Below are 22,993 nucleotides of genomic sequence, written 5' to 3'. Positions count from 1 at the left end.
CTCTCCTACTTAAAGATACCTTGCCATCGTTAAGGTTAAAACAAAAACAATGCTGGTATTGATGCTGCATGGTAATTTGAGGTGCAGGCTTTTTGGATTTAGACTTTCAGACACAGTATAGGACGAGGTTAGTGCGAATGTTATTAAAAATGATTAATAATGGTAAAAAAATCGTGGGTTATTAGGTTCGCAAGGTTATAGTCCAGTGATTCTGCATCGTTGTTCTGGGCCGTGATGGTACATAACTTATCAAGTCTGAACTTGGGAACCCTTTAAAGGTAACCATAAATATAGAAATACTATTGGATAGGAAAGTGAATCACAGCCGGGTTTTAAATGCATGGCACATGCAATCTCGCATGGTTCTGCACCCAGCTGAGAAGAGTTCCAGAGATCCATTACCATTGGCATTAACAAGAAGTTTGGCCATAACGCGCCCAGAAATCATAAGAGAATCAATACCTGTTAGCTACAAGTACATAGGGCATAAGGTGAAAGAAAGTAAAAGAAAGTAATATTTAAAGATAACCTGATAGTTAAAACTATAAACATGTTCCTATGGTACAGCAGCAGTCATGAAGAACAATGTCTTTGATGATTTACTCGCTTTAGAATGCAATGGCGCAGTCGCTTACCAAAGGCCTCAAGCCTTTCAAATTTCTCACCCTTGAGCTTCTTTGGAACTGTTAGAGTTTTCTTCTTCTTTTTCTTTTCTTCTTTTGCTGGGTTTGGGGTCTGTTGTATGCTTCTTAGAGGAGTAGCAAAAGCCTTTAGAGTCATCTAGATTCAAAAAGAAAAACAAATGATCACTTGATTATCAAGGATTATATGCAAATTCACACACAAATATGATGCAGATCAGTGAGAGGCATGAAATATAGCAATTTTTTTCTGGCCCTAGTTTCTTTAGCAAGCTCTCCCCAATACCCTTCATGCAATACTTGATCAACAAAAGGCTAATCTTAACCTCAACAACTAGGTGGGATAGGCTAAAATGGCAGAGCCATTATATGCAATTCATTAATGTGGCTAATGCTTCCTCATCCGCTCATGCCTCTGCTAAGAATTATCCCAGTATACTATTTTTTTTTCCAAAATGAAATTAAACAATATATAAAACATAGCAATGGCATACAAAAAAAAGGCACTCATTGGATAAAAGTTTGAGTAGGCTCATCAAATTGAATGAACACATGAAAACGTATGTATGAGATACAGGAGAGAGACCTCATGGCTTTTGTCAGTAGTTCTGCATTCAGCAGATGATTCTTCATCACTGCCTCCGAGGGAAGAGCATCTTCCCCAACTCTCTCTATTTGAGCTGGTATATGAACAACATTCCTCACTCTGACCATTTGGCTTATCCTGTAGAATCATGAATCCAATAACCCCATTAAAACATCAGTACCAAAAAGTATAATTCACTGTTAAACTTGGTGCAGATCATCTTGCAAATCCAAGAACCGCAATCAAGAGTAGGGTGGAAGAAAGATTTCTGATCATGATAGTTGCTTAGCATTATAAAGATTTAACTAAACCAACAACAAAATATCCATGCATTGAGGGCAGTTCACATTGTCGTTGGATTTTCAGAAGCTCAATTGAAAAAAATCTGGGTAATAACATATTAATCATCTGTTTTTATTTTTGCAGTTACAACTTTTGGCAAAACCATCCCCTTGGACACTTTAACGAAAGCCACCTCAACCAACTTATACAGTTTGATGTGTTGCAAAAATAATTTCAAACTTAATGCCAAATAGACATTTTTTTTAGAAAAAAATTGAGATGAAAAGTGCCCTTGATTAACTTTTAATAGAATCTATTGCTTTTTGGCAACCAGTTGTCTTCATCATTAGGTATGTATAATCAAACTATGCAATGACTCCTTTCGCTAAATAAATAAATAAAATTGAGTTGAGGTTGGCGCCTTTTGGAAAGGGGTTGGTGGCATACTGGCATAGTAATTTGCTATGATTCAAGGCCGAAAGCTGAAAGCTGCAAGTCTGCAACACCTTGCCTCAAGGAATGGGAGATTCTATAAGGTAGAGGCAAAATAGCTGCTGGTATATTCATTTGTTATTGTATAACAACATAACAGACCAAATAACTTTTTCATGTGGAATGATTATGATGAACTAATTAAAATCACCTGCAACTTTGATGGTTCGTCACTGCTGAGCCTATCACTTTCATTGACAGAAGAGTCCTGCATTATCAGCATAATATCTCATTTTTTATTTAAAAAACATAAAAATAAGGAAAGCATAATTGATGGGAGAAAGGAAGCTACATACCACTAAAATACTAGTAACAGGCATGATTTCAGAGAGAAGTTCACTAACAGGTTTTGTGGTTGGAAAGCTAGGAGGGGCAGAAGATGAACTTGCAGCATCAGTAAATGCAGAACGGAGGCCTGTGATTATCTCACATAAGAGGCTCTAGGGAAAAAAGGGGCAAAAGCTTTTATTAGTCCCTTGCTAAAAATAATTTTAATAAAAGGACATGCTTTTTCTCCACATTGTCCGAATATAAAGGAGCAAATTGTGCTATCAACCACTTCTACTCTGAAATGCATTGCTGACACTCAAAGTCATGGATATTTGTGATGGATGAGAGTACAAGCAAAACAGATTCAATACCAATCACATGGGATTAAGAAAAATGACGTTTTAAGTGCCATTTTCATTAATTCTTAGTTCTAGAAGGTTTTTTTTTTTTTTTTTTTTTCAATTTTCCATCTAAGAGTTTTGATTAGTTTGCTATTCAGGAAAAGTTGTTATTATTATTATTATTATTATTATTATTATTATTATTATTATTATTATTAATCTGCTAAAATTGTTCCATCTATTACCGCTAATTTTAAGAGGAAAGGAATAGTTAATTTCTATAAATACCTACATAATCTGGTATTTTCTGAGGCTTCAATTAAAAAGAACAAAAAGCTTCTTTCTTATACTTCTCTTCTCTTTGTATTTGCGGTTTGTTAGGTTGGCTTACAGTTTCACTAAAAAGTGGGACATTCATGAGCTTACTTTCTCCTTTAAAATTAAAGTAAATGACTCTTCTTATATAATTAAAACCTCAATAATCCTACATAAAATTTAAGACTTTTGTTTATCAGTTAAAAATGTTCAAAAATATACATATGATACACCCTTAATAATCTTCTAGATGCAGGAACTTAATCCTTCAATTGTGGCAATTATGTTTGCACTCCAATCAAAATAAATCAAAATAATTGACTTCTACACCATAATCTCCATTATCTTTGATGTGCTTTCTTTGTTCTGGAGGAAAAAGAAGTTAGAGACTAGAGAGAAAAAAGAAAGCATGTTAAAGATGATGGATTCCAATTGAGCAAGATTAGTATGAAATTTACTTTGAATCACAAGTACGCGAATATGCATGCAATTCATGCAAATAATTGACTTTCATAACTCCAGAGATATGCTAGCCTCATTCAAAAGATAGTCTCCAGCTCCATGCTACTTTTCAAAGAAAACTAGTGAAACAAGCTTTATGCCTTCTCACTTGTACGATCTTAGTTTGAGATTCTATACATTTTAAGTTAAAGGCGAGTTCAACTGGAAGGGATGACAGAGAAGGAACAAGAAATTGAGGAGTTATTATTCATTTTGTTCTTTAATTTGAACATGTTCATCTGTGAATGGTTCTATTTAATAATTTATCAAGTTTCTTATTTGGAAAATTTTCTATTCAGGAAAAGCAGAAAGTTAAGTTATTATTATCTACAGACATGTTCTCTTCCTATTTATACTTGTCAATTATACTAGGACAAGAAACTGTAATTGAACTTTTACATGATTACTACAATCATGACTAGATTTTGGTCATTCACAATCCAGCCACACAATCCTCCTTATATCACAAGAATACTCGATACACTGCTTAATTGTTAACATAGAATTGTGAATTGGGTTGCATGAGATGCATGTCATTTAGGTTAATTAAATACTAAACTTGCCTAATGCCCAACCCTACCACTTCCGCTGCGCCTTCACATAGTACGTAGGGGGAGGCTTAATTGGAACCCTATTACATTTAATTTAAAATGCAGTTTAAATTTTAAAATTTTAGTAGTAGAATGCAATTTAAATAGGAAAACTTTAAATAAAAAGAAACATATTCTCATTAAATAAACTTTGTGGATAAAGATGTAGAGTTTTAAGGTAACTAAATACCATAAATCACTAGCTAACTTCCTATTTAAATAGAGCCCGTGTATCAAAGAGATAAATTTGGATATGCCATTTTTACGTTTTGGACCGTGTATTATCGAACGCCAGTCGGAGGGAGGGGCAATGTTTTAGGTAACAGCGCCCTTGACCATAGGAATGAAATGTTGCAACGATAGGAGCGATGTCTGAAGCAACAAATGGATCCCAGATTCGGTCATATCAAAAGATGCTTTGAAGAAATTGCAGATCTATCTTAGACTACATTTTCAATAACTTCACTCTTGCACATTTACATGATACATAATCCATATTTTATAATAGAAAGCACATAAGACATATTTCATAAATTAAGAAAGAATTCAAACCACCTTGAATTATGAGATTTTCTAAGAATTAAGGAGAAATCCCATCCCATAAATTAAGGAGGAATCTTATTTCTTAAATTAAGGAAAATCTCATCAATTCTAACACTCTCCCTTATGAGATTTTTCTAAAGTTATGGATTCATCGTCAAGCTATCTCCTTTTTATTTTAATCCATCATCTCTTTCCTTTTTTTTTAAATATTATTTTTTTTTAAAAAAAATTGTCACTCTTTATCTTTTTCTTATTTTTGTTCTATCTTTATTTTACCCTTGGTCTATTTCTTTTCTTGAGGAATAGAGGAGAAAAGTTGAAGAAATAGGGGAGGGACTTCAAACCCTTGGCTTTGATGAAGGAGAAGAATAAAGTAGGGATTTGAACCCTTGGCTCTAATGAAGGAGAAGAAGAGTAGGGGCTTCAACCCAGGCTCTCAAATCATGAGGAAGGAGAAGAAAAAGAGGATGAATAACTTGGGACTATAAACACAGCTTTGGGACTCAAACCCATAGTTTTGTGAAGGAGGACAATAAGAAAGGAGACCCTAGAATTTTCTTCAAGTTCTGATACCATGTTAAGTTTTAGAAAGAGAGAATAAGAATAAAGAAAGGAAGGGAGAAAGTACACAAAGGCTAAAAAGACTACATTTTCATTAACTTCACTCTTGCACATTTACATAATAGTTCATATTTATAATGGAAAGCACACAAGACATATTTCATAAATTAAAAAAAAATTTAAAACACCTTGAATTATGAGTTTTTCTAAGAATTAAGGAGAAATCTCATCCCATATATTAAGGTGAAATCTTATTCCTTAAATTAAGGAAAATCTCATCAATTCTAATAGTTTTCCTATTCTATCTATGATTAGTTTAATTCCTATTTATTTATATTTTCCTAATGTATTTAGGATTATTAAACTTCCTAATTAATAGTTTCGTATCCTATTAGGTTTATGAGTCTAAAAACTTTATAAATATCCCTTATTAACATGTATTTCAATTAGAGTTCAATTAATAAAAATCCTACAGAGAAATTCTCTTAATTTTCACTGTTGTGTGCAAGTTTGTTCTTTATTTGTGAGCTTCACGCTGTGTCATACACCTTTGGCATTTCTTAATACAAGAACTTTGATGAGAAAAGGCAAAGAAGTAGAGCAGCTTTTGCTTCAATTGGATTACTTGTCTTTTCAAGAATGGGATTTCATTTTGCAGCAATCTCTACATTTCATTCTTGAGGACAAGAATGCACTTGCAAAGGAGGGTAATGTTAAGAATATGGATTAATGAGCTGGATTGAGCAAAGGATTGCTGAGTTGGAGTCATGTGGATCATCAGATGTGAAAATGGAGGGAACAATTAAAGTGATTAGTTAAAGGTAACCGAATAATAGTCATTGTAGTCAAGGATTAGAGAATAAATACCATAACTATTGTATGTGATATATACGAACTTAATAATAGGAAATAACTCTCTCTCTCTCTCTCTCTCTCTCTCTCTCTCTCTCTCTCTCTTCCTTCTTTTCTCTCTTCTCAAAACTTCTTTCTCTTCTCAGTTATCTCTTCCTTCCTCTCTTCTACTGTTCTTCTCCCTTCTATTCTGAATTCTTCTCCCATTTTCTATTCTTTTGAGATTGATGATTAAGTCTCATGACCAGGAGACCTAACTGTTGGAATCCCTGAATTACAGCTATAGCATATTATCAGTGATGCAGTGCGCAAATCTATACCAAACCCGAAAACTTGTGTTTTTCCATTTTCATGAGAATTCCTAATTCTAAATGGATTCTTTATTTTTCTAGATAAGTTTTATTTATATTTCTAATTTCTTTAGGACTCTAAAATATTATTTTTATTTAATTTAGATCTTTAAATATGTTTTATTTTTAGATTAGGGCTCTTTAATTCATTCTTACCTAGATTAAGATTTAGAATTCTATAAATACCCATTATATTTTCATTATGTACAAGTTTTCAGATTTATTAATGAAATTTTTTCTTTATAAAGCTATGCTTGCTTTATTTTATTCTCAGATTTTAGATTGAATCTTGTGTTTTTTAAGGTCTTGGATTAGATCTTGTTTATTTTTTGTAGAAAGAGATGATTCTCCTTAATTTTAATTAATCTATACATGGGTATAATATACAATTGATTCCTATAATTATTTTCTACTAATTAGGAAGTGTTATGGAAAGTCAATCATTATATTATTTCTCTGTATATTTTGTATTCTGTATTCCTATTTAGGAATTCTTATTTAGGATTTCTTCCTAATTAGTAGAACACAATTATAGGAATCAATTGTATATATATACCCATGTACAGATTAATTGATATTAAGGAGAATCATCTCTTTCTACATGGTATCAGAGCCTAAAGAAGTAACAAAACACCGAGAACAAGAAGACAATTGATTATAAGAAACAAAAGAAGAGATAGGGTAAGTACATGAACGTTTACCTTTACGAAGAGCAATGGGTAAGTCTAGATCAGAATCATGATCAGTATGAGGTACAGGATCTCCCAACGAAGTAGCTGGTGGAGGATCTGAGTCAGGAATCTCTAATCTCCTGGAATAAACATGAACAACAGAAGGTCGAGTAGGTCTAGAGACAGAAGAAACAGGCTGTGAGAGAGGACTAGACATTGGTTGGACAGTATATATTAAGAGATCATCCTCCTCCCCCTGACTCTCATACACAGATGATTGAGGAAAAAATGGAGTGGACTCAAAAAATGTGACATCTGCAGAAACAAGATAACGATTAAGAGTAGGAGAGAAACAACGGTACCCTTTTTGGATCCGGGAGTACCCAAGGAAGACACATTTGAGAGACTTTGGATCCAATTTAGTAACCTGCGGACGAACATCACGCACAAAACAGGTACAACAAAAAATACGGGGTTCAACAGGGAACAAAGATTTTGTAGGGAACAAAGCAGTATAAGGAATATCCCCATTAAGGACAGAAGACGGCATACGATTGATCAAAAAACATGCCGTAGAAACTGCATCCGCCCAAAAGTGTTTAGAAACTTTCATCTGAAAAAGAAGAGCACGAGTTACCTCAAGAAGATGTCGATTTTTTCTTTCGGCCACGCCATTTTGGGATGGGGTATCCACACAGGAAGACTGATGAAGAATGCCATTTTGTGTCATATAAGACTGAAATTGTGCTGAAAAGTATTCTTTAGCATTGTCACTTCTTAATATGCGCACAGAAGTATTAAATTGAGTTTTGATTTCATTACAAAAGGCACAAAAGATAGAAAACAACTCAGAACAATTCTTCATTAAATATAACCAGGTAACACGAGAGTAATCATCAACAAAAGTAACAAAATAACGAAATCCAGTTTTAGAAGTAACAGAACAAGGACCCCAAACATCAGAATGAACTAACTCAAAAGGGGATGAAGCCCGTTTATTGACTCTAGACACAGAAGGCAAACGATGATGTTTTGCAAACTGACACGACTCACGTCCTCTACCAATAATCTGCTTCGTCGTAAGATCCTGAAATAAACACTGGTCAGGAAAAAAGGAAACAGAACAATTTAAGGTACAAGTAAGTTTACTAACAGAAAGTAGATTAAAAGAGAAATTTGGTAGACACAAAACAGATGACAAAGAAATTGACGAAGTCGGATTCGCAGTTCCAGAACTCATGACACAAGAAGTAGAACCATCAGCTAAAGTAACAGTAGAGGAAGTGAGATTAGACTGAAAAGCAGATAGAAGACTAAAATTACCTGTCATGTGATCTGTCGCACCAGAATCAATAACCCATTTGGATGAGGAAGACACAAGACATGTAGTAGATTTACCTGACTCAGCGATCGCAGTGACAGGGGAACTGGTAGGCTTTAGAGATGCCTGATACTGGGAAAACTGTGCAAAATCCTCTGCAGATACCAAAACAGTTTTCTCAAAGGAAGATACTGTAGAATCCTCTGCTGCCATATTTACCATCTGTGATCGCTGATTTTTTCTTTGAAGTTGAGGACAATTATATTTTGTATGGCCAGGCTCATGGCAATAATAACAAATGACTCATCTTGAGTCCTGATTAGAACTAGCCTCTCCATTACGCTGATTACTTCTGTTGCCTGTAATTCCTCCTCTACTTCCTCTTCTATTACCCTATTGTCCATTTGGATTACGGCTAATAAGAGCACTACTGGCAGGCTGTGAAGATTGGGTACTCTTTGTATGAAGGACCCGTGTGAACGTTTCATGCAAAGAGGAAATCTCAGAACTGGAGAAAATCTAAGATTTAGCAATCTCATACTCTGAAGGAAGGCCTGCAAGAAAACTCATAACAGCCAGTTGTTCCCGTTGGGTCTGCTGAACTTTCACATCAGGACTAAAAGGCAACAATACATTAAGTTCCTCATATACCCGTTTAAAATCCATAAAATAAGCCGTGAGAGACTTATCCTCTTTCTCAGCATGATAGAATACCTTACATCATAAATACGGAAGATATTCCTTTTACCAGAACACAGAAAATCTGAGTAATCCATCAATTCCTTAACAAATTCACAGTGATTAATTAAACTAATTACCTCACTATGAATCGAGTTTCGAAGCTACAAAAACAACCGAGCATCCTCCTTTAGCCAAGTTTATCGTGCATCATCAGTAGGTGGATCTTTAGTAAGGTGATCATCCTTATTAATGCTACGCAAATAGACCCTAACAGTCTTACTCCACTCCACGTAATTCGAACCATTAAATTTGTGTTCCGTGATCTTAGTCATCATCGGAATCACATCAGAAATAACATTCTTATTGTCTGCCATTTGTTGAGACAAAGAAAACTAACCGAAATGCTAATCCAAAGTGCTTACAGCAGCAAAATAACCCAAAATCACAAATCAAGCAAATACCGAAATAAAATCTGTGAGCCAAACCTCAGAAGTCCTTTAATGGTGTACTGGATCAAGCAATAGCACACAGTGGTGAAATGAGGGGGTTGACGCGATGCCGGTGATGTTGATCGGAGTCGAAACGGCCTACCGGCGGCCAAGGTCTCTCCTGAGCTGGGTGGTGAGAACAAATAGTCACCCTAGATAGATGACCTGCTCTAATACCATGTAGAAAGAGATGATTCTCCTTAATTTCAATTAATTTGTACATAGGTATATATATACAATTGATTCCTATAATTATGTTCTACTAATTAGGAAGAAATCCTAAATAAGAAATCCTAAATAGAAATATAGAATACAGAATATATAGAGAAATAATATAGTGATTGACTTTCCATGACATTTTTTAAAGGTTTGATTGTGTGTCAATCCTTTTCCGTGCTACATGTTGCGTTAGGTAGTATCAGAGCAAGGATTTCACCCTCATTACGATGGCCAAATACTGGTGGTATAATGGCAATCAACCTCATGACGATGATCAAGGATTACACGCTATTTGTTGAGCAATCAAAGAGCAGATGAATACAATAAAACAATTAAGAATGGATATAGACTATCAATTTCAAAAGATTCACCATTTATTGAGAGTTCGTGGTGTTGAGATGGGAAGCCATAAATTGAATTAAGCTGGAGGAGTTAACCACGGTAAAGTCAATTATTATTCTATTCTCTTTAATTATAAAAGAACACTTATTACTAATGATGAATATAGACGGAGTGGTGTTCAGGAATTGTGTACTTCAATAGAAACAAAGAATGTAGAGGTGAAAGTAAATCTTATTGAGATATGAAAGGGCATTGAAGATTTGAAGCAAGAAAAAAGGGATCAACTTGCATAAAAAAAACAACTCAAAGTTGAAGATCGTAAGCTTAAAGGATTTGAAATTGAAGAATCTAAAACTTTGGTTGTATTGTCTTTTGCTATGGTGGATGATAATGTACTTAAATTGGAATTTATTGATAAATCTATCATAAAAGAGGAAGTTGAAATTCATAAAAAAGAGTAAGGAGAGTTGGAGATGCCAATGGGACGTGAAGAACAACCAACCATGGAGGAATCAATAGAGATTGAAGATTTATATAACCCTTTAATTGCTATTGTCTTGGTTGATTTTATTTGTTTAGATATTCCAATGAATGCAAAGGACAATGTGAAGTTTTTCAATTCAATTTTGTTCAAGTCAACTTTATTGATAATTTTCAAGAAGGATACATGGTGTGATTTTTCAATAGAGTTTTTTATTCTTAACACTTATTCAGGGTCAAATTTTTTTGAAAGTATAGGCAAATGATATGGTTTATGGGTAAATGATATGACGTGCAAATCCATACCAGACCCGAGAACTTGTGTTTTCCTACTTTCACGAGGATTCTTAATTCTAATTGTAACTCTGCCTAAATAGTTTGTGCTTAGCCAATCCCAAGCCCGGATAAAGAAAAAGAGTTGCGGTAGATGACAACCAGCGTAAAAATTTCGTCACTTCTCATAATATGGATTCAAATGATATAAACGTTGGGACATCCTCTACTTACGACGCGCTACATTGGAGCCCGGGTGTAGTGAGAAATATGCAAGAGTGTAAGGCGTTCACCGAAAGCGACGCGCCATGCCGACGCCCGGGTGTAGTGTTAAATAAGCAAGAGTTCCCACATCATGAACGAGTGTGGGTAAATAAGTTGATCCATAGGACAGATAGTGGAATAAATAGTGGAACTGAACACAGGATAAGCATAGAAAACAATAGAGAATATCATATAAGGAGATCAATTAGGAAGGAACAGGATAGGAGAGAATCAGGGTTGGTACTTGGAATGTTGGATCACTTACAGGAAAAGTAATGGAGCTTGTGGATACCTTGAAAAGGAGAAGAGTGAATATTGCTTGCATTTAGGAGACTAAATGGGTAGGAGTGAGCAGGAGAGAAAAGCAAGAAAGTGGGGAATTCAGGATACAAACTGTGGTTTACTGGAAAGGAGAGGAACAAGAACAGAGTGGGCATAATCATAGACAGGACATTCAAAGATGTTGTAATAGCCATGAAAAGAGTAGGAGATAGAATTATACTAGTAAAGTTAGTACTAGAAGGAGAAACAATAAATGTAGTTAGTGCTTATGCCCCACAAATAGGACTAGATAGTTAGAGTAAACAAAGATTTTGGGAAGATATGGATGATCTAATACAAAGCATACCGAATGAAGATAATGTTTTCATCGGTGGAGATTTGAATGGACATGTAGGAAGTGATAGGCAAGATTATGAGAATGTTCATGGAGGTTTTAGTTTTGGCAGCCAAAATGTGGAGGGAAAAAGTATCCTAGATTTTACTATGGCATACGACCTAATACTAGCAAATACCTACTTTACAAAAAAAGAGCCACATTTAGTGACTTTTAAAAGTGGGCAACATATAAGCCAAATTGACTTCCTCTTAACCAGGAAGACAAATAGAGTTCTACGCAAGGATTGCAAGGTCATTCTAGGAGAGACTTTAACAAGTCAACATCGGTTAGTGGTCTTGGATGTCAAGTTTACGATCAATTCAAGTAAGGTTAGAAGAAATAGTGTTGCTCGAACAAAGTGGTGGGAGTTGAAAAGAGTAAAGCAAGTAAAGTTCAAAAATGAGCTTCTTGAGTCCGAAGCATAGAAGCTAGATGTGGAGGCCAATGATATGTGGATACAGATGGCATCAATTATTAGAGAAGTAACTGGAAAAGTACTTGGAGAGTCTAGAGGACATGGACCGCCCTCAAAAGAAAGATGGTGGTGGAATGAGGAAGTACAAAAGGCAGTGAAGAGAAAGAGGGAATGGTATAAGAAATTACCTAAGTGTGATAATAATGAGGCATATGAACAGTACAAGATAGCAAAGAAAGAGGCAAAAAAGGCAGTTAGTCAAGCAAGAACGCAGGCTTTTGAAAAGTTATATGAGAAACGTGGAACTAAAGAAGGGAAGAAAGATATTTATAGATTAGCAAGGAGAAGAGAAAAGAAATGTCAAGATCTCAATCAAATTAGGTGCATTAAGGATAAAGAAGGAAAAGTATTTGTGAAAGATGAGGACATTAAATAAAGATGGAGAAATTATTTTGATGATTTCTTTAACAATAGTCAAAGTGGTAATAGCGTGAATATAGACTACAGAGTAATAGAAAAGAATGTGAATTATACTAAAAGGATTAGATCTTTAGAAGTAAAGGAAGCACTTAAGAGAATGAAAGTGGGTAAAGCCTGTGGACCCGATGGAATACCAATTGAAGTGTGGAAGTGTTTGGGAGATATGAGAGTAGCATGGTTAACTAAATTGCTTAATAAGATTCTAAACTCAAAGAAAATGCCTGATGAATGGAGGAGGAATATTTTAGTACCTATTTTTAAAAATAAGGGAGACATATAGAGTTGCTCAAACTGTAGGGAAATTAAACTTATGAACCATACTATGAAGTTGTGGGAGAGAGTTGTGGAACATCGACTACGTCATGACACTTCTATCTCTCCCGATCAATTTAGCTTCATACTTAGTCGTTCAACTATGGAAGCGATCTTTCTCATTAGAAGCTTGATGGAGAAATATAGAGATGTGAAGAAAGATCTACACATGATTTTTATCGATTTGGAGAAAGCTTATGATAGTGTTCCAAGAGATATCTTATAGAGAGTGTTAGAATAAAAGAGGGTATCTATTAGGTACATACAAGTGTTAAAAGATATGTACGAATGAGCAACTACTATTGTGCGCACAGTGGGAGGGGACACAAGAGATTTTCCTATCTCAATTGGATTACACCAAAGTTTAGCTGTAAGCCCTTACGTTTTTAAATTAGTTTTAGATGAATTGATGAAACATATACAAGAGAGTGTCTCTTGGTGCATGATGTTTACAAATGATATAGTTCTAATAGATAAGACGCGAGCAGGAGTCAATAGGAAGTTAGAGCTTTGAAAAAATACTCTAGAGTCAAAGGGTTTTAAGTTAAGTAAAACGAAGACAGAATACATGCATTGCAAGTTCAGTGAAGGCCTAACTGGTGATAGGAAATGAGTTAGTTTGGATGGAGTGGTACTGCCCCAAAGTAATCACTTTAAATATCTCGGCTCAATCCTTCAAGTAGATGGGGGATGTGAGGAGGATGTTAGTCCTAGGATTAAAACCGGATGGTTGAAGTGGAGAAGGGCTACGGGAGTTCTATATGATCGCGAGATTCCCAATAAGTTGAAAGGAAAATTTTACCGTACAGATCGCGAGATTCCCAATAAGTTGAAAGGAAAATTTTACCGTACAGCCACAGGACCAGCCTAGATTTTGCTATGGCATACGACCTAATACTAGCAAATACCTACTTTATAAAAAGAGTCACATTTAGTGACTTTCAAAAGTGGGCAACATAGAAGCCAAATCGACTTCCTCTTAACCAGGAAGACAAATAGAGCTCTATGCTAGGATTGCAAGGTCATTACAGGAGAGGCTTTAACAAGTTAACAGCGGCTGGTGGTCTTGGATGTCAAGTTTAGGAACAATTCAAGTAAGGTCAGAAGAAATAGTGTAGCTCGAACAAAGTGGTGGGAGTTCAAAGGAGTAAAGCAAGTGAAGTTCAAAAATGAGCTTCTTGAGTCCGAAGTATGGAAGCTGGATATGGAGGCCAATGATATGTGGATACAAATGGCATCAAAGATTAGAGAAGTTGTTAGAAAAGTACTTGGAGAGTCTAAAGGACATGGACCACCCTCAAAAGAGAGATGGTGGTGGAATGAGGAGGTACAAAAGGCAGTGAAGAGAAAAAGAAAATGGTATAAGAAATTACCTAAATGTGATAATAATGAGGCATATGAACAGTACAAGATAGCAAAGAAAGAGGCAAAAAAGGCAGTTAGTCAAGCAAGAGCACAGGCCTTTGAAAAGTTATATGAGAAACTTGGAACTAAAGAAGGGGAGAAAGATATTTATAGATTAGCAAGGAGGAGAGAAAGGAAATGTCAAGATCTGAATCAAGTTAGGTGCATTAAGGATAAAGAAGGAAAAGTATTGGTGAAAAATGAGGACATTAAAGAAAGATGGAGAAATTATTTTAATGATCTCTTTAATAATAGTCAAAATGGTAATAGCGTGCATATAGAATATAGAACAATAGAAAAGAATGTGAATTATACTAGAAGGATTAGATCTTTAGAAGTAAAGGAAGCACTTAAGAAAATGAAAGTGAGTAAAGCCTGTGGACCTGATGAAATACCAATTGAAGTGTGGAAGTGTTTGGGAGATATGGGAGTGGCATGGTTAACTAAATTATTTAATAAGATTCTAAACTCAAAGAAAATGCCTGATGAATGGAGGAGTATTTTAGTACCTATTTTTAAAAATAAGGGAGACATACAGAATTGCTCAAACTATAGGGGAATTAAACTCATGAGCCATACTATGAAGTTGTGGGAGAGAGTTGTGAGCATCGACTACGTCATGATACTTCTATCTCTCTCAATCAATTTGGTTTCATGCCCGGTCGTTCAACTATGGAAGCGATCTTTCTTATTAGAAGCTTGATGGAGAAATATAGAGATGTGAAGAAAGATCTACACATGGTTTTTATTGATTTGGAGAAGGCTTATGATAGTGTTCCAAAAGATGTCTTATGGAATGTGTTAGAACAAAAGAGGGTATCTATTAGGTACATACAAGTATTGAAAGATATGTATGAAGGATCAACTACTATTGTGCGCACAGTGGGAGGGGACACAAGAGATTTTCCAATCTCAATTGGATTACACCAAGGATCAACTATAAGCCCTTACCTTTTTACATTAGTTTTAGATGAATTGACGAAACACATACAAGAGAGTATTCCTTGGTGCATGTTGTTTGCGGATGATATTGTTCTGATAAATGAGACACGAGAAAGAGTCAATAGAAAGCTAGAGCTTTGGAGAAGTACTCTAAAGTCAAAGGATTTTAAGTTAAGTAGAACGAAGACATAATACATGCATTGCAAGTTCAGTGAAGGCCAAACTGGTGATAGAGAAGGAGTTAGTTTGAATGGAGTGGTACTGTCGCAAAGTAATCACTTTAAATATCTAGGCTCAATCCTTCAAGTAGATGAGGGATGTGAGGAGGATGTTAATCATAGGATTAAAGCTGGATGGTTGAAGTGGAGACGTGCCACGAGAGTTTTATGTGATCGTAAAATTCCCAATAAGTTGAAAGGAAAATTTTACCGTACAGCCATACGACCGGCTATGTTATATGGTAGTGAGTGTTGGGCACTGAAAGAGTCATATGCGTCTAAGATAAGAGTTGCAGAGATGAGAATGTTAATGTGGATGAGTGGCCATACTAGACTAGATAAAGTCCGTAATGAGAGTATTAGAGAAAAGGTAGGAGTAGTATCAATTGAAGATAAGTTGAGAGAAGGGAGATTGAGATGGTTTGGTCATGTGAAGCGTAGACATACAGAGGCTCCAGTTAGACAAGTAGAGCACATTAGGTTAGAGGATAGAAAAAAAGGGGTAGACCTAAATTGACTTGGAGGAGAGTAGTACAACATGACCTAGCATTACACATTTCTGAGGATTTAACCTAAAATCATTTAGAGTGGAGAAAGCGAATCCATATAGCCGACCCCAAATCTTTGGGATAAAGGCTTAGTTGAGTTGAGTTGAGTTGAGTTGAGCCACAGGACCAGCCATGTTATATGGTAGTGAGTGTTAGGCACTGCAGGAGTTGTATGTGTCTACGATAAGAGTTGCGGAGATGAGAATGTTAAGGTTGATGAGTGGTCATACTAGACTAGATAAAGTCCGTAAAGAGAGTGTTAGAGAAAAGGTAGGAGTGGTGTCAATCAAAGATAAGTTGAGAGAAGGGAGATTGAGTTGGTTTGGTCATGTGAAGCGTAGACATACGGAGGCTCCAAGTAGACAAGTAGAGCACATTAGGTTAGAAGATAGAAAGAAAAGCAGGGGTAGACCTAAACTGACTTGGAGGAGAGTAGTACAACATGACCTAGAAGCATTACACATTTCTGAGGATTTACACATTTCTGAGGATTTAACCCAAAATCGTTTAGAATGGAGAAAGAGAATCTATATAGCCGACCCCAAATTCTTGAGATAAAAGCTTAGTTTAGTTGAGTATTCTTAATTCCAATTGTATTCTTTAGTTTCCTAGATAAGTTTTATTTATATTTTCTAATTTATTTGGGATTCTAAAATATTATTTTTATTTAATTTAAGTCTTTAAATATGTTTTCTATTTAGGTTAGAACTCTTTAATTCATTGCTACCTAAATTAGGATTTAGAATTCTATAAATACCCATTATATTTTCATTATGTACAAGTTTTTAAATTTATTCAATAAAGTTTTCTTTTTTATAAAGCTACATTTCCTTTATTTGATTCTTAGATTCTGTATTGAATCTTGTGTTTCTTAAGGTCTTAGATTAGATCTTATTTATTTTCAAGGGTTTGATTATGTGCCAATCCTTTTTCGTGCTACACACTGCATCAATTAAGATTTAATTTCTATTTTCTTATTTTATACTGATATATTCTAGTTTCCTATTGTTGTATAGTTTCCCTTTATAGGTAGAAGATATGCCTATAAGAGTAGGACCTTTTGTACAAAGTCTAAATCATAGAGAAATACATAGATTTTTCTCCAAACTTCAACACTAACACCAACAAAACAATAAATCCTAAAAACACTAACTTCTGAACTCTAACCCACCACAAACACTAAATGCACATACTGAATCAACCCTATAGTGCTCTAAAGAGATGCTTTGAATTTCAATTCACCATCTGACCACATGAAGCAATTCCACTTATTACGACCAAAACATTGAAATTTTATGGTCATAGAAAAAGAACATGCAATTTGATATTGGAATTCTACTGCCCTATTATAGTGCAACAATAAAAAGCCCAATTGTCACTTATATATTAAATAACGTATAAAAACCATCATAGATTCAGAGAATCACAATCAACAAAACCTTGATTGGCCCACCACCAAAAAACAATACACAAAATTCATATATATGTGCATGCAAGTAATACAAAGCTGGCTGATGTCTCAAACACCCAACCCACCATCATAGGAAAGGAAATGGAGATATTTTTAACATGCCACGAAATTAACCAAGTAAGCCATGACTTGCCATCATCCACTCTAGGTATTGATCATCTCATTGCTACAGAAAGTTGAGATGGATTGCCAGGGATTATAAGCACAGAGATGATAAGAGTGACCAGTGAACAGAATAGTAAGAGGATACAAAAGGCTTTGGATTTGTTAACTAGCAAATCAAAAACTGAATTTATAATGTTCATAATCTAATCTTCCTCAAAAAGCACCATAAATAAATGGAAATCACCTCATCTATGCCAGCACCAACCTTCAAATCGCTCAAATTGTAATACTTCTCAAGCTTACTTGAAGAAGCAGAACAATGAGGAGGGTGAAGGACATTGAAGAAGAAAATGGAAACTGAATCATAATAAAACTGTGGTCGGGACGAGTTGTGATCACCATCAAACTTTATCATATTTTTGTCCCCCTGCACAGAATCAGAAAAGTGGTTAATTTTTCAGAAATGAGCAAATATTTTAAAGAGACATGTAAGATCTTTGGAATGATATATTACTGCATAGGACTTAAAGATAAGGTCAGAGTGGTGGGACTGAATGAATTTGTCCTCACTAGCATGTCCAAATAAAGCAGGAATGAATGTTTTGGGTGCAACCTGCCAGCATCAATGAACATTAACATGTTGCTCAAATTAATGAATTGATCATACTTAAAGATTTTCTTTTAAAAAAAAAAAGCCACAACAATCAAAATTTGTTTCAATTTTAGCAATTCAATTCAAGTCAATAAAAGATATATTATCATTAAATTAAATAAAACATTAATTTTTAAATCAAAATACCATTTTTACCCTCTCTCTCTCTCTCTCTCTTCCTTCCTCTTTCCCTGCCCTCACACCTTCCTTTCTCTCTTTCTCCTCTTCCACAATGAACCCAATTCAATTCCACTTACAGCTGACACATTTGGCCAACATCATATTAAATCACCTAGATGTACAAAGTGTTGACAGCCTCTAGAGAAAATTTTCTAGACAATATAGCACCTTCAAAAAAGAAGGGGGAAAAGATCATTAAGCCTATTATGTTCTGAGAAGTCAGATATGGTCTAATTCATGCAACTCTATGCTTTTCCTCCTGCTACAAATAATTCTTCATAGGGATAAACATTCATTGGTCAGTTTCAGGATCAATAGGACTGACAGGAGAGAGAGAGAGAGAGAGAGAGAGAGCGTGGGGGCCCTAGATGGGAGACAGAGAGAGAGTAAAATCGGATTCTAACTTAAAATTAATATTTTAACCGATTTAACAATTAAAAAAAGTCAAAAAATTGAAACCACACAGGCATAATTGATAAAATTAAAAGAATTGGTTAAATTTGATCATTTGTGAAAAGGTTAGGACTTCTTAATCATTTGTGTAAAAAAAAAGAAAAGAAAAAAGGTTCATATTCAGTTCAAGTTCAAAAGTACATAAATATTATATACAATAAGCAATACTTCTCAAACAAAAGTAATTTATCTACACTCTAACCAACAATGACAAACCTTTAGACAGTTAAGATCCATAATATCAAATTTTGCCTTCTTTTGAATTACTCGCCGCATGTACTGAACTGCCATCTTAACCTGATTGCATGTGAAGGCAAAAGGGTTCATTGTGTAAACTAGAAATCATAAACATAAATTTCAAAAACGTAGTTCCTCAAACATTAACCTACCTCATATTTTAAGATTAGCTACATATGCTTAACCATTATTTGATTAGTGACAGACAAACTCATCAAATTTTCAGAGACCATTCCATGGGAGTCATCAAAAGATGCAACTATGGATTAAGAATATGCTAAACATAAAACAGCATCAATCTTCAAAAGTTAGGAACCTAAAAAGAAACACGGTTACACAAATTGCATATTGTATAAGTTTTATGAACTTGAGAATTTAGATTTTTTATTGAAAATGCCAGTCATAACTTTTAGATTTTTTATTGAAAATGCCAGTCATAACTCTCCAACATAAACAGAAATAAAGATCATTAGAGAAGGCATCAATAAATTGCAAAAGCACCTGAAAGCTCAGCTGCCAAAAATAATTCAAAAGGGAAAAGTAAATAAAGAAAATGCTATATGAAATGCATTGCTTTTTCTACTCAAATTATTGCTTAGCTTAATAAGCTCCCAACCTTTAAGTGCACATATGTACAATGCTTTCTTTGGTTTTGTGAAGAGAGAGAGGGAGAGAGAGACATACAGTAAATTTTGGAAGCCGAATTTTGTACACATCTACAAGTTCCATCATTAGATCAAATAAATTAGAGAAGGCGCTATCCAACACCATTCCAGCAATGGATGGATCTTCTGCTCCATAAAGAAGGCTGCATAATATATCAGAAAGCTACATATAAGCTATATCATGAGGTTAAGGGGGTAAAAACTAACATATTTTAATGGAAGCTAGCATCTTCCATTTTTCATGGTGATAGAAAGCATAAAAACATTGAACACATCACCCCAAAACTAACAAATGTATTGACACTTCATATAGCATAATTTTGAGCATCTCACAAGCCTATTTAAGAAGCGTAAAACCTAAAACAACTCCAATAAAAGATGACAAGAAAGAAGTAGGAAATGAAATGATATGAGTACCAAGTAACTGCCCCCATTGATCGTCCCCAGAGGCCTATCCGTGATACTTGTTGATTGCTTCTTAGATATGAAACCACAACCTTGAGGTCATGTCCCTGTTAGACAAACAAAAAGAATTGAGGGGAAATAAAGAGAGACTCAAGCCATAGAAAATTATAAAGAGAGGACATACCTCATGCCAGCCAAGGCTAACATATTCACCATCAGATAAGCCAGAACCCGAAAAATCAAGAGCAAAAACAGTAATATTTGATGGTAGAAGAATTACTGCAGCCTCATTTGCATCTGCCCTGCATCCACTGCATTATTGTGCATGATGGAAGTGGAGTAAGTTTACACCTTTATTTACAGTAAGTGCTTTTTGACAACAATTCAAAAGTCTTCTTAAAAAAGGTTGAACGCAAATTCACGATCTTAATAGACAAAAAAGAAGAAAAGAAAATATATACGTGGCAAATGAATGAGGAACAGCAATTAAACAAGTATATAGCACTTTCCCATTGTAGATGTAAACTACCTGTACATATAATTATAGTATGCAAAACCACATGGAACTACCCCAATGCACGAAATTTTCTCAATGACCATTGGCTACCTGTTTCCATGGCAGTATATAACACAAGGAAGAGGAGTGTCTTCAGGAAAAGGTGATGGCACATAATGGCTACACTGCAAGGTATGACCCCTTACATTTGTAAGCTGCAAATAATGAAGGCAGATAAAACAGTTGGCTTCTAAATCAGCACAAAGGTGTCGTTACATTGTAGTAAATGGGGAAGACAACAAGCAAAGAGTGCAAAGTAGTGTGAATTGATGTTCATACTTGCCTCCAAGTCTTGTCTCTTGTATGCTCTACCAGCAAGAGTGAAATCCTTCTCCCACAAATACTGATCTGGGTTATAATCCGCCCTATATGTCCAGCACAGCAATGGCAGATAGGAGCATTAGATAACAGCAGCAGCTTGAAGGGTTATAAGGATACATATTCATAAAGGACTAGCAAAATGAAACCTGGGAGGGCGAATGACAAAATTGATGAATTGATCTATCATATCCTAGAGCGTTGCTTCTGATGGGGCATCTGACGGATCTTCCCCTTGATAGAAACTAAAGAGATAGAAGAGCAGAGCCACTGAGAATGCTTAACCAGCCTTTACTTCTCTACTCTACCATCTGTATCTATTTTTCTTGGAATGAGAATGGATATGCATATAAATCTGGATTCTCCTTACTTTGCATACAAATGTAGGTCAAAGAATGTCAGGAAAGAAAGCAACAAAGTAGTTCCTCCAGCAATGTGGGGGGAGTTTTCTGCCTTTGTGTTTGGACTTTGGAGTTTTAGCAGCTCACAAATTGGAAATTGAAAACTCAATTCAACTGGTGGCGCTAGTATTCATCTCCCACCTTCCTTTCCTACAAAAATCCATTGCCACTAGGGGGGGGAAGAGAGAGAGCATCACTAATTGCTGTTGGCAATAAAAAATAAGCTTCATAGCTACATAAAAATAAGCACGAAATAAAATGCTCATTTACAAAAGATCAAAGCCAACAAAATTTCAGATCTCAAAACTACAAAACTTCTGAGCACCCATAAAAATAACAAGAGGTTGATGTTTGGCTCATGAATTATTCTCAAAGACAAAAACTCAATATGTTTGGGGTGGAAGAAAAACTTTAAAGAATTGGGTGCCCTTTAAGACCTAAAATAACAACTTCTTTGACAACAGCAATGCAGATGGAGAAAAGCCCAATAGAAAGAAGAAAGAGGCAAGAGAAGAAGTAGTCGACGACAGATAAAGAGGGAAAGGCAAACAAAAAAGAAGAAGAAGAAGAAGAAGAAGAAGAAGAAGTTTTCAGCTTCCTTTGACGGCCTTTGCTTACCTGACCAGAAAATGGGTGTCGTCGGAAACTGGGTATCGGAAGACAGAAAGACACGGGGGCAGAGGCAACAGCTTCGACTGCGACACAACTTTCCTCCTTTTTTTTTTTTGTACTTGGGTTTTTCCTTTACTTTTTATTCGTTCATTTGTTTGCTTCTCTTTCTAAAATTTTTCTTCTTATGCTTTGCTCACTTAAGGAATTTAAAGTAAAATAAAAACGACAAACTTGTTTAAATGCACACTTCTACCTATCTGCTTTAGCTGTATTAATAACAGCGCTGTTCTTTTACCATCACATCTTTGAAAATCGCAATCAAGACACTGAAGCAGTAAATTTTTAAAGAATCATCGATAATTAAACATTAGGCTTAACTAATTAGCTATATCTTTTAAAAGATGAAGAGAAATTAAGAAAGTAATAAGATAAAAAAAATAAAATATTATTTTTTTATAATTTTTACTATAAATGAAATCACCTTTTATTTAATTTCTTATTTTTTTTTACTCAATTTCTTTCGTATTTAAATTGTATTCCTAGAAATTCAATATTTATTTGAGTTAAGTGAATCACCTCTCTTGAAGATTCTTAGCACAGAAAAAAAATCTTACAGACTGATGCTAGTATTCTAAAACTGTCAGAACAGGACAAAGTGTGAAAAAAAATTACTACACATCTTTGTGAAATTAACACTATAAACCCCTTGTTCCGAGCAGAAGAAGTATTGAATTAGTAAATTTTAAATGCCAAGGACCAAAATAATTTTCTTGAGAATATTGATTCAAAGATTGACCTGGTGGTTAGTCAAACTCAACTAATAGAAACGAAGATTGATACTCTGTCAATCCAGGTTCATTAATTGTATGTGAACCTCCAATTCCAGATACCCTTACCT

At 35.0% G+C, this 22,993-nt stretch overlaps 1 protein-coding gene across 5 annotated transcripts; it reads right to left on the bottom strand.

Moving 5' to 3' along the window:
- Positions 1–376: 376 nt before the first annotated feature.
- On the bottom strand, positions 377–22,288 carry LOC110633416 (uncharacterized). 5 transcript variants are annotated; one of them, XM_021782005.2, is made up of 15 exons: positions 22,102–22,283; positions 21,453–21,652; positions 21,232–21,327; positions 21,048–21,129; positions 20,816–20,919; positions 20,393–20,519; positions 20,221–20,315; positions 19,823–19,946; positions 19,118–19,198; positions 18,131–18,229; positions 17,861–18,043; positions 2,298–2,441; positions 2,153–2,209; positions 1,228–1,365; positions 377–780 (listed from the first exon to the last, which is right to left on the bottom strand). In XM_021782005.2, the coding sequence occupies exons 3-15, from the start codon at positions 21,270–21,272 to the stop codon at positions 574–576; spliced, it is 1,482 nt and encodes a 493-aa protein (XP_021637697.1). In that variant the 5' UTR covers positions 21,273–21,327; positions 21,453–21,652; positions 22,102–22,283; the 3' UTR covers positions 377–573. The 5 variants fall into 5 exon arrangements, with proteins under 5 accessions (XP_021637697.1, XP_058003558.1, XP_021637703.1 ...); XM_058147575.1 differs by having other exon boundaries at positions 2,346–2,441; positions 17,882–18,043; positions 21,232–21,652; positions 22,102–22,288; XM_021782011.2 differs by having other exon boundaries at positions 17,882–18,043; positions 21,232–21,652; positions 22,102–22,286.
- Between the last annotated feature and the right edge of the window lie 705 nt (positions 22,289–22,993).

The sequence above is a fragment of the Hevea brasiliensis genome, chromosome 5, assembly GCF_030052815.1.
Source record: "Hevea brasiliensis isolate MT/VB/25A 57/8 chromosome 5, ASM3005281v1, whole genome shotgun sequence".
In the NCBI taxonomy this organism is placed as follows: Eukaryota; Viridiplantae; Streptophyta; class Magnoliopsida; order Malpighiales; family Euphorbiaceae; genus Hevea; species Hevea brasiliensis.
The sequence above is the reverse complement of the archived record's forward strand: the minus strand, read 5'-3'. Positions and strand labels throughout refer to the sequence as shown.